We start from the raw sequence: 18,283 nt of genomic DNA, 5'->3' as shown, positions 1-18,283 counted from the left end.
CTTTTTTAATGATGTGGCTTGGAAAGAGTCATTCATGGCTTGTGGAGTCATTCGTCCTCAAGAACTGCCTTACCTTGGGGAGGTATCACTGACTGTCTCCAACATACCATTAATATTCTTTCATAAGAAAAGACGATGCCAAACGTATCGTATTTTCTCAGATGACAGCCTTGCTTAGGCTGTATGCATACCTCTTCTGAATACTTAGAAACTCTATGAAACAGCAATTGTTCATTTGTGAACTTTCTTTGGGGAAAGAAGTCATCCCTGGAGAAGGTTGGCTTAGTGGGCGATTCATTATCCAGTACCAGATAATCAGCAAGTGCAGGATGACCAAAAAAGCTATGTGCTCGCATCATATTTTCCATACTTTTTCCATGCTGCAAACGTTTCACTGCAAAAGCAGTTACCAACATAAATTATTTTCTCTGTAAATAATAGAGGCTTTACTATATACAGATTGTCCAAATTGCAAAATCTTTTTTTTTTCTTTTTTTCTCCTGTCTACTTATCATCTCTTCTCAAAAATAATGTGACCAGGATTTTCAGTTTAGAGTTAGGTCCAAGGGAGTTACTTCAGCAGGCCACGAATCAGCCTTTGGTCTTAGGTTCTCAGCTATTTCACTTAAATTTATCTTCTTATGCCTCTACCTGGGTAATGATAAAGAAAGAAATCCTCCCCATACACTTTCTTTGTTGACAGCTCTTTGGTTATTCCAAAACAACCAATTTTTAACAGCAGGCTTTGTCCCTTTTTTTTTTTTTTATGAATATGACTTTGTTTCTAATTTAATGTGATTTAACAGTGATTTGCATTAAAATTCACAGTAATATGAATGAATACTTTAAATAACCTGCAAATTATTTTCCTAATTTAGTACGTCCTTACGAAGTATTTACAAAGCTTTTTAACTCCTGATGCTAACAGACACAACAAAGTATATACTCATTTGTAATTGGGACAACACAGAAGCGAGGACACTTAGGTTTGTAATTTTACATAATACCTTGTAGAGCCTCTAATTTTAGAGTAACCCTAGGTAGATCTCAGTGAATGAACAAGATGTCAGCCAGGTTTTGTCTGTCTGTTTGTTTTTTGTTTGTTTGTTTTTTCCGTGAGGAAGGAGGAGAACTAAGCTAGCTTTTCCTTACAAAACACAATGTTTGTCCCGTGGACTCTGTTCAGGATTTCAGTAGAGTCAAAGGACTTCTTTTCTGTTTTTCATATTTCTCTGAATTAGAATCAGAGTGAATGTGCTTTCCCTGTCCATGGAGATGCCAGGCACTTCAGAATGGGCTGGATTATGAGGAGTGAACCAGCAAAGCAGATAACAGTACAAATAACTTACAGAGGAGACACTTCTATCCCCAAAGCAAGACCAAGCTGTAGCTCTTCACTTCTCTCCTGTGTTATTACCGTCCTGGTCCCTCACCTCTGCAACTCACAGGCACTCTCTCACCCTCATAGCTCTATAGGTGCTAACCTGTCCTTGTCCAGTCTGACCTAACCTTCTAAGAAAAGCTTTGTCTCGCTCGTAAAAATCTGAGATGCAGTTTTCTCCCTATGGTCATGATTTCCTGGCCTAGTCACTCCACGCTCTTTCTGTGCACAAATATGAGTGCAGGGGGATAAACCTGCCCACGTGCATCAAGAATGAACTGCAGTTCACCCTCTGCTCATTTACTCTAGAAGCTAATTTGTGACTAGGGCCAGTTTTTGTTTCTGACTTTTTTAGTTTTGTGGCAATTAGGGATTTCAAAAGGCCAGGCAGGCATCCCCCTGTGCTACATATACATTGATTTATAGCTCCTACCCTAATGACCTTTCCGTTGTGTCTGGTTCCACAACCATGTGCAGGCTGAGTGGTATTTACTTACTTATATAGTCTTATTGAATTTAATGTGAGTTCTTCTACATTTCTAAGCTCCACTTCAGCCTGCCCTGCCTCACAGAGGTCCTTGTGAGAGAGTTAATGCCTGAGCACCAATACCCTTGGGCTGCTGCCACTGCCTCCGTCCTCCTGCACATGTCCCAGGCTCCTACTGCTGCTTGCCCCTGCTGGGGCTTTTCCACCATGGCCTTCCTGCTCCTGAAGACTTCCTGTGATGTCTCAGGCCTGCTTTGAGTTGCTGCTTGCATCTCCTCAGCACGTGTGCAGAGCTGAAGCTGACAGGACCAGAAAACCACCATTATTGTCGGTATGTCTCACTCAGCTGGGAACACTCGTCTAGTTCATAGGCTTTTACTGTTGTGTCAGGGTAACGTATTCATTGGGCAAAAATTGGGGTTTGCTTTCTAAGGACATTCTGCTTCTTATGCTGTTTGCACGTTAGCCTGTGACTATGTTTTGCAATACCCATTACCTCCTAATTGCTGCCAACCTTAAATTTATTTGGCACTAACTTACTGCATACACTAGTAGTCATATGGAAACGACAGCATTACCCCCCCACATCATAGTTCCCCATATGAATGATAGAGGCAGAGTAAAACCCAAAGGGAGTAAGTAAACTAATCTTGTACTACAGGATTCTGTAAAATGATATTGTGACGGGAAAAAGACACGTAAATGTACTGCAAAATAAATAAGCTCCAGATTTTCACTGCATAGTACTTCTGACACACTTCTTTTAAAATTCTTTATTTTATAGATACTCAGCAAATAAAAGCACAACACTAATGAGTCATATTTTGCTGACTTATTATGTAATCTTGAAGGCAGTTTGTTTTTATTTCCACTGGATAGGATACTTTTCCACTTAGATATTATGTAACGCTCCTTATAAAAATAGAGACCCGGTCTTGCAAACACCTTGGAGTGTTCCTGTTACAGAATGAGACTTGTGACCATTTCAGTTCTCACACCCTCCTTATTATGCTTATAATATCTCAAAACATTCCCCTTCTGGCTTGAAAAATTTGTCATTTTTGGTCTATGTATAGCCTTTCTTCCTAAAGTCTCAACAAGATTTCTGCTATGTGTTTTTGTTGTTGTTTTGGTTTGATTTTTTTGAGCCTGATGGGCATATATATGGATACTTATATACTTAGTTTATGTCGATAATAGATTTTGCTCATTAAAAACCCCTAAATATATTATTTAGATATAACTTGATTTAAAACACTTCTGTTACTAAGTAAAAATAAGAACACTTACAAAATTAATTATAAGCATACAAGATATAAAATGTTTTTTATCAGCCAGTATGCATTAAATAGACAAAGACGACAAAGAAGAAAAAATGCTTGAGAAACATAGTGTTAATGAAATAGGTGGCAAGGCCAACAGCGCAGAGTCAGCACATCAAAAACCATGGCTTCTGGAGCTACAATCTACATTCTGCATGAGCACGATGCCCTTTCCTAAGTGCTAGTACTTGCAGATTGGTGATTGACACAGGGAAAAAGGTACATACTCTTACAACATTTATAAAATATCTGCAGGTATGGAATTCTCTGGGTTTTGTTTGTTCTGTTTTAATAGAGAGGCATGAAAATTCTGGAATAAATAACTAAAGCATTTTTTAAACAGTATATACTAAATGTGCCCAATTATCTGCCAGACATCCAATGTACCAAATCCTAAAAATCATTTAGAATTTTCAACCTCCTAGTTTCAAATAGCATAATGTAAATGGTAACAAAAATAAAAGGGTATACATTAGAAACTCATTTAAAAAAAAAAAAAAAAAGGCAGGAAGACAGCCAAGACAACCAAGAACGTGTGTATTCCTTAGAGAAAAATAGGAGAAAAGTAAGGCAAGAATGTAAAAGAAAGGTGGAAAATGGATTTGGGCACTAATTTTAAAGCAAGTAAACCTACCACTGTTGCCTTAAAATAAAGGAACACATCCAATGAACTCCATGCGTTAAAGCACTGCTTTGGCACATGAAGATTTTTTTTTATTGAAGACGTTGAATGATAACCACCAACAAAAATATTTAATTTCCTATAAGTTGCAGACGTCTTAGCCTTTTTAACTGCCAAAATGCTGAGAGAGACAGTCTCTAAACAGTCATTTAATACTTTCACTTGAGTGTGTGCTCTTATTTCCATCCAACTAGCCAACGTTTCATCTTTGTGAATGTTCTGCTGTCTGCTTAGACAACCTTTGTGTCGAAGGTTTTCCCTGCATGGGTTATACCGAAGCACCAGCACTTTTCTAGGTGCTTTGCACACCACAGCAGGGACACCGAGTACCCAGGAGGACCAGTATGTCTGGCGTAGCTGGTAGAAAGCTTCGCTGTGCCCCTCGCAAGGAATTGCTCATTACCCAAGACAGTAAAGGTCTTTCTTTTCCTTTTTCGTTCAGACACGTAGCCAGCTTGTGCCCGCTGAAGAAGGTGGGGATCCCGGTCCAGTACAAGATGAAAACTTGAAAACCAGCATGGGACTCCCCATCTGAAAGCCAGGTAGGTGCTACATCCCACTGTTGGGACACAGCAACACACGAGCCTTATTTCTGTCTGTTAGAACCTCCCTCCCTTCAGCCACATGAAACGCATCGTTCAAATAAATACTGCATTAACGTATTTGCCATCCGGAAGGTATGCGACACTAAATAATGAGGATATGTAATTGCTATTTTAAACTTTATTCCCAGGAAGCTCATCTGCCTGAAGCCTACTGCTCACAAGATTTGTCTGACTCTAAAATCATCTGCACCATCAACTCAGAGGATACAGGCAAGGCCGCTCCATCTGTAACAGCGGGGACATTTTATGCCACAGCATAGGCAATGTTTGGCCACAGGCCCAGTAATCTTTCTAAGTACCATCTTTCATATTCAGTGATATTTACTGTAGTTTAGATCTGGCATAAAGAGCCCAGGGTCTTGACGTGTATTTTTGTTTGTTTTTCTCCCTTTTCTTTCTCCTTTTGCTTCTAAGGGCACACGGCTCTTCACACCTGGTGAAGACAGCAAGGACACCCTCAGGTGTATTTCTCCCAGGTCCTTGCTTTGTTCCTCTGGTCCAAAGAGGTTTCTTAGTCTGATCTATCCCACTGTTTATCCCTCTTCCCACCAAGACACTCGAGTTTGAAATGCCTGGGGAGCGTTTGTTAACCCCACGGGAAAAGAAGGCTCGGGAACCGACAGCTTTTCCCCAGCTTTGTCCTCGCATCCAGCCCGGACGCCTTTTAAAAACATCCCGCCTCGGTCAAACGCAAACCGGGAACCCAGAGACCGCGTTTGGGCCCGCCGGGGCCTGCCCCTGCCGCTGTCTCCCCGAGCCGCCGCCAGGCGCCGGCCGCCAGGCGCGGGGCCCTCCCCGGGGCCGGGCCTGCGGCCTCCGCGCCCCGCCGCGGCCGGGGGGGGCCGGGGCCGTTGCCGGGGGGGACCCCGGGCAGGTTCGTGCCGCCGAGGGGGAGCTCGGGGGCTGCAGCGTGACCGGGGGCGGCCGCTCTGAGGTGAGGGGACCCCTCCTGGCGGCGTCCGTAATCGTGCAGGTACTGCTAACGAACGTGTCGCTGATCCCAGCCGGCAGGCGAGCGGGCGATGTCAGCTGGGGGGGAGGCTTGAGGAGAGCGAAGGAGGGGGATCCGGGGGAAAGACAGCAGCGAGCGTTAGCAGGAGGGCTGGGGAAGGCTGGGAGCGCGGCCTCCAGGTGGTGGTGCTCACCTCCCGTCCTAATCGCCCGGCAGCAAGCAGGCCGCCCCTTCGCGGTGCTGGGGCGGGCAAGCGAATATCGGGCACTGTGAACAGGGAAACCCTGGGCCTGGGACTGTGTGCGCGCATGAGACAGTGGGACTCATAAAAGCTCTTGGTAGCATTTGTTTTAAGCTATGAAAATCCGATGAATGGCAACTGAGAGCAGAGTTACATATGGTGCCTTCGGGGGTCATGAAGATAGTAGCCCAGAGACGAGACCCGCAGAGAGCTGGGGTGCAGAGAACTTGCTCTGCGTTTTTCTGAGTTATTTGCTTTTCAATTTGGCTGTGGTTATGAGCATACTGATAACAACTTTAGGCAAACCAGGGAGTTCTGCTTCTCATTTAGTACAGAATGCAATTTCAAGTGTAAAATAGCACCACATGGATAAGTGTCTGCCTGGAAAGTCTGAGGGGGAAAGGGGATGAAAACTCCTGGGACTCTTGCTTGTAATTTAGCCTGCATTAGTCTGAGATTAGCATCCTACTTTTATTGATGGAGAAAAAACAAAAAGGGAAAACCTTTAAACAATTGTCAATAAATTGAAAAACTACACTGAACTTGTTAGCAGAGTCCATATGCTATGTGACTGAATCCATGAAGCATGTTCAATAGCCTGTTAGAATATGAGATGTGTTTTTCCCTTCCCTGCGGTGGCCTGGCACCAGGCATTTGGATTTGTTTTTCTTTACCAGCAGCTCCCTGCGTGTCTTGGACTCCAAGGTTTTTAAGACCTAATGTAGCAATTCTCTAGCATTTAGGACTGTGTCTTAGTTATTAGGAACACAGGAGTGTAACCCCATAGTCACAGCTGTGCCAGTCACTGATCAGGGCTGGAAACTCGCAGCTCAGTGACACCGTTTGTAGATACACCGATCAGCGAAGCAGCGCTGTCTTTGTGTTAGTGAGTGGGAAGGCGGCAGGTAGCTTTTGTGCGGTACTTTTAAGTGAACGATAGCGGGATTTTCTGAAGACATCACTATGAACAGTTCTGAGTTCTTTACCGTCCTGTGGAGAACTCACCTTAATGTCCTGTATGCGCTCAGGGTAAAAAAGAATCACTTAGGAACAACATGCAGTTTGCAGACACATCCACCCAGTCCGTGGATGCCTCTCCTTGTAGCCCACTGGAAATAGGAAGAGCCAACAGGCAGGGCTTTCTTGTTCATGTGGCAGCTAGAGCCTTGCTGGTGCTGTTGGAAGAATATTTTGCCCCAGCTTCACATGCTGTGTCACTCGTTGCTCCGGGAGGGAGGCTGGGCTGTCATTCTGGCCAGAGCTGGGAGCTGGAGCTATCCTTCTGCCCCGGCAGGCTGGGAGCAGCAGCTGAGCAAGCAGACCCATGGAGCAAGTGAGGGCGAGGGGGCACGGAGCGCCAGGGTGAGTGGTGACATCGTGACAAACCCCGGGTGGCTGGGAACTGCTTCACATCCAGAGGGGTCTGGTGAAGGCATGCCAGCTTGCTGCTGTGTACAGCTCGACCCAGAATGCTCTAGCACCCCACTGATGCTAACAGTAAAAAAAAAAAAAGAAAAAAAAAAGAAAAAAAAAACTGCTGAGGGGGGAATATTTTTCTGAGAAACAGCATATGGGACAAAAACTAGACTTCCAGAACTATTTGATTTGTATGTCTGAGAAGAAAAACATCTAGAGGGCTGTAGCAGATATTTTTAATCATTGTCATCTGGGTTTTCATTTTAATAATGACACAGTGATATGACTAACTCGAGGAAAACAATAAACAGCCTTTTTATTGTTACAAGGTTTCTCTCAGTAGGTGGTTAACCCGAACGATTGCTTTACAATGAAGACAGAAACAGAAGTTGCAATGCAAACATCGTTGTATATTTTAAAAGTGAACGCTTAACTTCACCACAAGGGAAATCTTCTGCTATAATAGTTTGCATGGCTTCCTCTCGCATACCTACCAACCTAACATTGGATCCAAAGGGCCTGATTCTCTCCTAATTAACAGCAGTGTCATTTAGGTGCAAGGCTACTCACTTCAGTAAATAGACATCATAAACGAAAAATCTGAATAGGCTTGGGGCACAGTAATAGTAGACAAAATAGATCTGTATATTAAAAAACCCACATACTGTGATTTTTATTAATCCCGCAAAGCGTGCGGTGCAATTGTTTCCTACCCTAAGCGTATAGAAGGCTTCTGCTGCAGTCTGTGAAAGAGATCCTCCCCTCTCTCCGGGGTGCAGAGGCTGACTATTCAGTGTCTGGCTGTTAGGACTGGAAGTATTTCAAGAGAGCACTTTGTGGTTCACAATAGGTTAGACCTGCGATGCCAAAACCTGACGTCGCTTGGAACGGGGTGCCACTGACAGCAGTGGAGGCTTGCTCTGCGTGGCAGTAAAGTTTAGGGCTGCTGCCATCCACGATTCTCCCAGCAGTGTTGTGCATAGTGAGTTGTGTGCAGAAACAGTGATCTGGGAACAGGAGCACCAGTTCATCATAAAATTACCACCATGAAACGTCTTGCAGAGTGCAAACACCGACAGTGTAACATCCACGTCAGAGCTAGCTGCTGGGGCTCTTCTTGTAGCTGGTGGAGAGAAAAAAGAGTTCAGTTTGTCTCATCCTGAAGCAGGTTTCTGCAAAGGTCAGGTGAATTGTGACCTAAATGTGCCTGTTAGTTATGGGTGTTGCAGATGGCTCCTGCGATGTTTGAGTGTAGGTGACTGGTACATGTCTGAAGTGAGGCAAGATGAACACCACCGTGCCATGCTTCTCACATCTAAGCAAAGTTGGAAATTCCCCTTTGGCTTACAGCCTTCCCCACTGTAACATAAATTATATGTAACTTCCAGAAGGTTTGTTTATTTATCTATTTGTTTTTAATCTAGAAATTGTGTCTGGCAGGATTGGTTGCATCTGATTTTTGAGGTTGACCTTTGTTCCAAAGCATTTACGAAGCTTTCTCACACTGACTTAGAAGAAATTCTGCTTGAGATAGGTTTTGTGTGACTGAGTTATCATTACCGTGTGAACAAATACCAGTTAAGCGACATCTGTGACAGGAAGACAGTAAACTTACCTTAATTTCTTGTCATAGAAAATATTCTGACGTGGTTTTCTATTACCAGAAGTACTACAAGGGGCCTCTTAGGAGCAAGTTCAGATTTCTTAACTGAATGGTAAAATACAAGAAGCCTGGACACCCTTTGAATCTGTCAGACTTCAAATAGGACTGCAGACTTTGTGATGAATGTTCCCTGAAGGGCATTCAGAAATTAAAGGCTTAATTACTTTTTTCATTAAGACTCTAATGATGAAAGTGATTTAACAGGTTGTGAAGTTAAACAATAAGTATGCGAATAATAAAGTTATTTGGCAAGCCACGTTAATTAAAATGAGAAAATTGTGCACGAAAGTTTATCTGAACAACTGGATGGCTTGATATACCAAATGTATGAAATACATTATAGGCAAAGCACATAATGATCTAATTCGGTGGATGTTTTACATAACCAAAAAGATCTAGTTCTCAGAATTTTCCCTGGTAAGCCAGAGGAGCTTCCTGGTGGCCTTGAACTTCGAAAATCAAATGTGGTTCTCCAGGTCTCGTCCTAACCAGATGCATAAAGGAATGCCTCCGTACATGTAGTGCACAGAGATGTGTCGTCTGCGATCCTCAGAGACGAGGAGCTGGGCTGGCTGAGCGGTTGGTTCTGGGAAGAGTGCTCTGCGCTTGGATAATTTCTACCCTGGAAGACAGGTGGAATAAATTGATCCTACCGTTTAGGTTGCTTGTATGCTTTCTAACCTTGTTCTTAAATTGAAGTGGCCATGAGTGCAATGCTTTGGGCTGAATTCAGTAGTCGTGATGTCAGGCGTTTGATGATTGTGCTTACCCAACTGTGCCTTGCAAGGGGCAGCTTCCCCTTCACCCATCTTAGATAAACTGGATAAGAGGTGTTTGTGAGGATACCCAGATCTGTCATGTTGTGCTGTCTTTGGAAGTGGATAGTGGTAGCTTTTGGGGGATTCGGGTGACTTAGTATGCAGATGGGCAAGTATCGACAGCCTCGGAGTTGCCTAAGCAAGTAGGCAGTGGTTTTGTGGCTTGCGCTCCTGCATCTAAATGGTCCTGATTCCACCTAAAAGGTATGCTGGTTAATTAAGTGTGCTTTTGGTTCTGATCCATTGCCATCAAATAATCCACTGCCTTGAACAGAACTACTGTGTAACCAGTACAGATGCGGCAGAAGTTTACAATATGTTAAAGCGGTGGTGTTGCTACTTGCTTGGAAACCAGCTCTTCTAAAGTTTCACTACATTGGAAACATTCATTGTGTTCCAGTACTTGTCTTTTGTTTCAAAGAGATTAGAATAAGTATCCAATTGTTGCGTGTTAAAAAACCTAAAACATACGGTGTCTTTGCAGTCATACATAATAAAACTTTGTGCAAGACGTTTCAGAAGGAAACTGCAGCCAGTCCCCTGGTGTAAATATTTTTACAGTCAACAGGAAAATTGCTGTACTTGAATTGTGCTTTGAAATTAAGGTAGAGATACATGTGTATGTATTTACATACATATGTGTGTGTGCATATATGTGTGTGTGTGTATAAAAGGAAAGATATGTCTGGATATGAAGCCATTTTTGGATAAAAGAGATTTGAGTCTGTGTGCAGAAAGCTGTTCCTCAGGCTGAAGTGCAAGTGAAAGTCGGTAATTAATGGGTTCTGATGGGACTGCTATGCCCAGACAAAAGAAAGTAGAAATCAATATTCTGCGTTGCTGTACTCAATCAAATGAAATAAAAACAAAAGGAGACCCTGGGGCCCTATACAGCATAATTCTAACTTATAGAGAGGAAAGGAAAAAAATCAAAAACCTTCTGACAACTTCTGTAGGTTTTAGTGTGTCAAAATACTGACGCTAATGAGGTTTTCCCTGTGCAAAGACAAGTGGGGAGGCTTTGGTCCTGACAGGGCATCAATATTTTGCCCTCTGAGTGGAAGAACAAAAACAACAGAAAAAAACACTGAACACCTGGGAAATAAATATACAAACTTCGAAATGATTAAACAGTCTATTAAAAACAAATGTGATGTTTTATTGACTTGAGGGGAGGCCAAGTGCTTTTCTGAATAAGAAAAACATTAGATCAGAACTTCTCTTGTAATATAAGGTTTGGATGCATCATCTTTCTTCAGTACAGCATACAGCTAACTTTAAATATTCAATTAGCTTTAAATAATCCAGTCTACTTATAGAAAGCAGGCTGGCTGTGCAAGGAGAAATGAGCTCTTGCGGAACTCTGCTGTAGCTCAAGTCGTATTTCCAAAGCTTTTCCCTGCAAGGAAATGGATGCAGCGTTCGCTTTTCTATAGTGTTGAGAGCAGGAATTAAGGTGCGTGCACTTCAGAGCCTTAGCTTTTCAGCACGATTGGTAGCAGCACCTACGTTTGATTTGTGGAGCTCATCTCAAGGTGTCTTTTATAAAGAGCCAATTTATGCAGTAAGTACTGAACCGACTGCAGGAACTAAAGATGAACAAGATGGTGAATCAAACTGAAGCTCTGCTGATCTCAGGGCTTTCTGAATAGACGGGTCCGAATGCACCCTCCGTGCCTCAAAAAAACATAAACAGGATAATGATCGTTCCTAAATGTTGAGGCAGAAGACAGGTGGGGAGAGCCATCTTAACGTGCTCTTTCTGTTACAGTTACTCCTTCGGTAACAAACTGCTCTTCACCCTGCTGTAGGAGCTCTCCGTCCGGCGGTGTCGCGGAGGCCGCGATGTGGAGGCTGGCGGCTCACATCCTGCGGGGGACCAAAGTCCACTCCGTGCTCCAGGGCAGGCGTGTGCTCGCCGCAGCCACCCTGCTGCCGTGCCACCGGCGGGGGACAGCGCGAGGGGCCCACACCAGCGACATGAGCACGGCGATACAGAAGGTGGAGGCTCCGGACGCGGAGCACCTCGTCCACGTGCACTGGGAGGACGGGAGCGAGAGCCGCTACCCGTGCGTCTGGCTGAGAGACAACTGCCAGTGCCCCGACTGCTTCCTGCGCTCGGCCAAGGCGCGCAGGCTGCCCTTCGAGGAACTCGATGTTGACATCGTGGCAAAGGAAGTCACTCTGACAGACCGAAAAAAGGTACTCGAAGAAGCACTGATTGTGCTTCTAGGGAAACCTGTTTAACGATGCTCGTTAATCTGCAAGTTGGAGGTAACCCCAGGATATGCTGTAACTGTAATTCATTTATCCATGATCAATAGCATGGATTTGCACAGCTTTTAAGAATAACCTGAGGATCTAATGGGAGTAATTTGGGCAAGTTGGGTCTTCCCAATGTATATGAAACTACTTTATAAATGTGACGCATTGGGCACAAAAACAGTTTCTAGAACATAATTGTTCTTTTTTAAATGTTTCCTCATTATCAGATGTTGAAAAGAAAATGTAGGCATTCCCCACGCTTCTAATTTTGCGTTAACGTCTGTCTTTTTTCTCTTTATTCTGTAAGCGACTTGCAAATTAGAAAAACAAATGGGAAAGTGATGATAATCTTAATTCATAACAAAGATATCAGTGTATTAGCTGATACCTTACCTTCCAATGTGCGAAAGACTTCATTTTAGAGCAAACAAACTGAAGTTTAACCCAATATTCAGTGCTGGCCTAGCGTCTGTATCTGTGTCTATCCATCTACGTTAATGTTTGGTCACGAAAATGAGAGGTTATTGGGCAAGAGGGGAGAGGAACTGCCCTTGCTGTAAGTTTTAATCTTTCCTGACATATGTAAATGCCTAGTATATTATCTAGATTTTATATGTTTATTTACAAGCAGTACATAGCTCCCTTGATGTGCAAACTCACTTCCTTCATTTTGCAGTTAACGAGGTTTAAAGCATGTTAAAGACAGGGCAATCAGCCCTGTAACAGCCCGGGCAGGACGTGGCTCATCTGCAAGACAAGGTGCTGTGTTTATTTAGGATCCCAAGTTGATGGTTCATTACCAAAAGTAACGCTGTGTAAATTCATCCTTTGAATGAGCAAATGTACTGCGATAGTAGAGGGATTGCCTGCTTCTGTGTACACTGCAAGCACAGCACTAATCGTAAACTAATGCTGGTGTTTTACCATAACATGAACGGCCAGAATTTTGTGAAATGGGGATCGAAGCCTACACAGCAGATGAGAGAATTCCATGGGGTGCGCGTGCTGTGCTGAGCTCTTTGGTTCACGGCAAGGAAAGCTTTACACTTGCTTTCCTTTTTTTTCAGGAATTGAAAAAAATACATTTATTTGAAAGGGGGAAAACATGTCAAAACTAGGGAAATTATTTGTCTCCTAACATTTTTTTACATGTGTCTGTCTTGTCCTTTTTCTGTTTTGACAGCTGTCAGTCTTTTGGAAGATATTTTTGCTCTCTTCTGAGTTGTTGATAAAGTGCTCTCCTCAGTGGTGTGTGCCAGCTTCTGTGATTCCCCACTTTCTGCTAAGCAAAGCACACACAGTGACAGCAGCCCGCACAAAATAGCAAGTTAGGTCATGTGCTTATGTGAAAATAACCATCTATAAATGGTATCAGAATTTGGATGGTGTTCAGATTGGGATTTCATTAATTGTTTGCAGTTACACTGCAAGGAAGCCTGAACTGTGATATTACTGATTGAAATATTGCAATATTTGTAATTTCTAAGGTTGGAGTTTTTAGTTGGTTTTTTTTTGTATGTTTGGTCTACATGGTGTTTTCTTTTTTTTTTTTCTAAAATGACCTTTCTTTTTATTTTATAAGATATCTATTACGTGGCCCGATGAACACACAAGCGAATATGAAGCTGAGTGGTTGAAAAAACGATGCTTCTCTGAAGCAGCCAGAGCAGAAATGCGAGAGGATTTGTTTTTACCAGGTAGGAGTTCAAACCGCATCTGTGACACAGGTTTCAAATGCAGGTGGTCTGACGCTGCCAGCCCCGTCTAGAGGGTCCTTGCATGAGGACCAAGTCCGCCCAGCTGAAGCAAGCACAGCCACTCTTGGGAACATGTTTTTTGCCCTTTCCTCTCTTCTAACCTGTGGACTACAGGCCAGGAGCAGCCACCTGTGACTGCTGTGTCCTGGGTCACTTGCAGGGAGAGCAGTGTTCAGCTGCTCGGGCTGTGTTTACTTTCCTAAAAGCCACTTCCTTTCAGATAGTTTTTGGAGGTCTTAAAATGAGGCTTGTGCAGCACCATTGATCTGTGATAAAGCATATGTTGGTGGTCTTCAAATTATTTAAAGCTTTATTTTTAGAAGAAATCTTTAGAATTGCAAGGGAGTTATAACTGAAATATTTTTCCCTTTCCATGGCCTTCTGTTAAAAAGTAACCACGTAGCATACCAGTGTCTTGTGCTGAAGTTCAGGTTGTGTTTGCTCTGTGTGATTCTTCCTCAGTAGTTGACCGTCCTTTGGAAAAGAAGCAATTCGTGCAACTGGCAGAGAAACATTGACCATACAAGCAATGGTTACCCACGACACATCATTCACCCTTTTGAGGGAATGATTATAAAATCACCAGGTTTGCCATGATGCACGTTATCATTTCTTCCTTCTTCGGCAGTCTTTCATACTGTGAGCATGAAACGTGTGAAAACTTGCAAGATTTCTGCAGTTGCCCTTGACAGTGTTCCTGTGAGTTCTGCTGTTGCAGAAAGCTGTGGATCAGTATTCAGAGCTAAGACTGTATCCATTAAAATAGGGTATTATTTTAGTAAAAGAAAGTAGAGGCAGGCTGATGGTGTGAAATTCAGATCCAGCTATCGGTTCCAGCAGAGCTCAGCAAAAGGAAAGTCTGAGGTTGGTTTATGCTTCTTTTTTTGATGTGTTTTTTTCTAACAAAGAAAGGAGAAAGATTTTGTTTTGTTTTGTTTTTTCCTGAAAGATTATAAATGGGAAAGCATAAGGCCCTAAGTATCACCCACTTCTGAGTTTTGTTTGGCACTTAGGGACAGCTTAAGGGGCCCATTATCTTTCCCAATTTCTGCCAGTCAAATCTTCCTTAGCTCCTAGCACCCATTTTCCGAAACAGAAGCCAGTTATTTAGATTCAGCCTTTTACATCTATCTTAAAACTTCAGTTATGAGTAGTATTTCCGTCCATTTCAGTGGATCGTGTAACAGATGTCTAGTAGTTCAGAGTGGAACTTTTTTCCTCTGGTGATTGATATAAACGTATATGTCTACTTTTGCCTTGGCAAGAACAAACTACACTGTTTACTATTTAGGAGGCTTGGGCATAATTCCCAGAATGAACATGATGAAGATGCAAACCTCATATAGGGAAACTACATTTGATTTCTCAGCTAGTGAGAACTTGTATTTGGAAAAATGAAGATGGTGTGGAAGTTAACACGACATTTTATAGCCTTTGGGGGGATCGATGAAAATCGATTATTGTTCTAATTAATGCCCAGACAAATTAGTTTAGATCTCTGGCTAAGTTTATTAGCAAAGGGATCAATAACTGTAATTTCGGGAATTCAGATATATAATGCTTCTTTTTTCCCTCCATTATGAAGCCTTAACTGGGTATGATTTGGCTTCTCTCGCACATATTTACACTGAGCTTACTCTCAGGATCTAAATACGATGCTTGTTTTGGAGGCCACTTCTCCCCTCTGCTGCTGCTGTTCTCTAGTGGAGCAGTCCAGATAAAATAAACGCTAATGATACTTTTTGTTCTTTGGGCAATGCTTTGCAAATTCTATTTTCCATGGTAGATCTGAGTAAATATGTTTATGGAAGTTGCACTAAGTAAGGGCCTGCATTAACTTTGGCTTTGTGTCGTAGTGTCATTCTGCTCTTTCTCAGATTCCCAGAAAAGATCTGGCACATTACAATGAATTGCTTCTTCCAGCGTTTCTCAGGTTTCGTTTGCAAAGAAGGCTGAAGTTATAAAGGAAGTGAATTTGCTTGTTGGCTGTTTGAGACCTGTTTCTCATCGTGTATCAGGATAAGTTTAGAATCAACTTCCTTCTGGTCAGTGCAGTTACACCACTGCAAATTGCATGCTCTTAAGTAGCTAATCATATCCCAGCAGCATAGCATTACGGATGACATGAAATGCCAGCCCTGCATACTGGTTCAGCAAATACGACAGCAAGCTCGCCAGACTGCTGTAGTTAGAGGTTAACCTTCACTGCTGACATTATCACAGCTGTGGCTTTTTTTTTTTCTTTTTTTTTTTTTTTGGAAATGGTTATTTGCATTTCATGTTGCTTTTATGATGATTCTTGTTGTAATTTCTTTTCCAAAAAATTAGATGTCAAGCATGTGTCAAACCAGAAAAAAGAGTAGGTTGTACCTTCACTGCATGATGGAAGTGACTATAATAACTCCATGGCAGTATGTCAGGAGTACCCTTTTAGAAACAGTGCCAGACCTTATCAGAGTGGTACGCAAAGTCCGCTGTGTGTGTACACTGAGGCTCTCTTCAGCCTGGTCTAGGTTAAAACCTAGGTTAGGTTAAAGGCCTCAGACAGCAATGGTCCTTTAAAATGTGATAATACTGAATATATATCTGATTCCACTAAAGTTTGAATCGGGATATTAACACTGTCATTGGTGTTTTCAGTTTTTCTATGGGGCCCTGATAGATAACTTCTTAAGAGAAAGAAGTTAAAATGTTTGTTTGTTTGTTTGTTACTAAAAGAGTTTGTTCATTCGAATATATCCTATAGTAATAATTAACGAGAACTGCCCCTGTGAGCTAGGCTGCCGTATACGTGTGCTAAGTAATTGCATCGGGTTGACATGGCAAGGGTGCAGTACAGCAGAAATGAGGATGTCCCACAACAAACACTGAAATGCCCATTTAGACAAAATGTCTGAAAGCAATAGGTTACAAATCAGGAAAGTTTCTTAAAAGCAGTAAAAAGCTTTAAAAGGCAGAAACTCCCGATAAAGTTTGTTCACTCATAGTGAACATCTTCCATCTCCTGAAGTAGTGGTTTCCAGAGTGCCTCTGCTCCTTTTTTTTCCCCTCGTTTGTGTGACAGCTGTGACTGCTGAACTGCTGGAGAGAACAGCACGCTGACACAGGCAGTCAGAACCAGAGGATGCAGACTCCAGGTCTGTGCTTTGTTTTTCAGTCCTTGTTTATTTTGCCATGTGGCTCATAACAGTGCAACCTTCCAGAATTTTAATTTCAGTGTTTCAGCTGGTTGTTAGTTGCTTTGCTTCAGCGATTTGTGGCTTTGGCAATTTCAGAGCTGTAATTGCTAGCAGAGTTAAGCCGTGCACTTTGAGAAGCACAAATACAACAGCTTGCAGGCAAGCTTGTGCACTGCGGGCATCCACACTGCCTGTGGCTGCAGTGCTACCTAAATACAGGCATGTATACATACAGTCCTCTAGCTTGTATGCATGTGTCAGTGGTGCCTGAGTTCATCAGACGTGTATAAAATACATTTTCTGAAATGGTGATGTCTTCTTTCCTAAAAGATTTGTATTTTTTGCAGATGGTGGCAATTGTGCCAGTGAAATATTTTTTTTTTCTTCCCTGTCATTTAGTTTCACTGCAGATCAGTTTCAGTAACTTTCTTGCATGTCTTTCTTCTCTGGGAAAAAGACAGAACTTTCTGATGAAGCTTTTTCTAAAAGTAACCATCCATTCCTGGAAACTCTCAGACCAGTTATTTCTGAGACACATTTTCAACAGGGATATAAAGTTATTGTCTTTTGAGAAAGGTTGTTAGAAACAGATGTCTACTAGGTTGCTTTTTTTTCCCAATTTATATAAAAGAGAAAAATTTTTGAGTGCATTATACCACATGACTCCAAGTAATTACCAGTGTTTGATTTTTTTTTTTTTACATTGAGTATCCATTACTGTGGGTCTAAAATGGAAGGGAAAATAACTCTGACTAAATTCAATAGTTTTAATCAGAAAAAAAATCCAGATTTTCCAATCCATTCACTTTTAGAGTGCTAAATACTTAAAATACGTATATATATATATATATTTGTTTTACTCTGAAAACAAGTATATGAATGAAAAATGTCATTCTCTTTCATTTATTCCCCAGTAAAAGATTCTAAGCTTGCCAATTAATACTTTCTGTAGCACAACGTAAACGCTGAATAATCAAATCCAAGTGTTTGTTGGTGAGTGCACGCTGTCTGCAGAAATTGGGCAAAGGCCATCTTCTCATTTTGTGCAGACTTCTGATGTACAGTCTTTCTGTGGCTAACCTGGTATGATCAAGAAATTGTATTTATTTATTTATGTATTTTCCCTAAAATTATTATTCTGAAGTTGGAAGATGTGATGACTGCTTCTTTCAAAAGCAGGTCATTCTTCCCACTTTGAAAAGCACCTAGATCTGGGTTTTTAGTAATCATAGTGCAGTTGGTCAATAAAAATGTGAAATAACTCTACAAGACCTTTGTTTTTATCCCTTGGGAATCATCCAGCTACACAGAGATTTTTAATATGGCAACTGCATCTGTGCTGCGCGGGTGAGAACTAAGGCTGTCCAAACACTAATGACTCGCTGCTATCTTTCTTGCTCTCTCAGGTTTTAGAGCTTATGTTCTTAAATTTTTGCTGGAGTACAATGGAAACTATATTAACTGTGGTTACATCGTGGAAAAAAAACATGCTATACTGACACGATAAAATAATAA

At 42.1% G+C, this 18,283-nt stretch overlaps 1 protein-coding gene across 3 annotated transcripts in view; it reads left to right on the top strand.

Annotated features, from left to right (window-relative positions):
* The first annotated feature begins 5,245 nt into the window (after positions 1–5,245).
* BBOX1 (gamma-butyrobetaine hydroxylase 1) overlaps positions 5,246–18,283 on the top strand; it is a 42,477-nt gene continuing 29,439 nt past the window's right edge. Inside the window, exons 1-3 of one of the 3 annotated variants that reach the window (XM_083838651.1) lie at positions 5,246–5,411; positions 11,379–11,769; positions 13,415–13,529. In XM_083838651.1, coding sequence (XP_083694777.1) covers positions 11,413–11,769; positions 13,415–13,529 — 472 coding nt within the window. In that variant the 5' untranslated portion in view covers positions 5,246–5,411; positions 11,379–11,412. Of the gene's footprint in view, positions 5,451–11,338; positions 11,770–13,414; positions 13,530–18,283 lie in introns of all 3 variants that reach the window. The other 2 variants (XM_083838650.1, XM_083838649.1) reach the window with 2 other exon arrangements.

This window comes from Anser anser (assembly GCF_964211835.1).
Source record: "Anser anser genome assembly, chromosome: 5".
Lineage (NCBI taxonomy): Eukaryota > Metazoa > Chordata > Aves > Anseriformes > Anatidae > Anser > Anser anser.
This window is presented reverse-complemented; position numbering and strand designations above follow the sequence as displayed.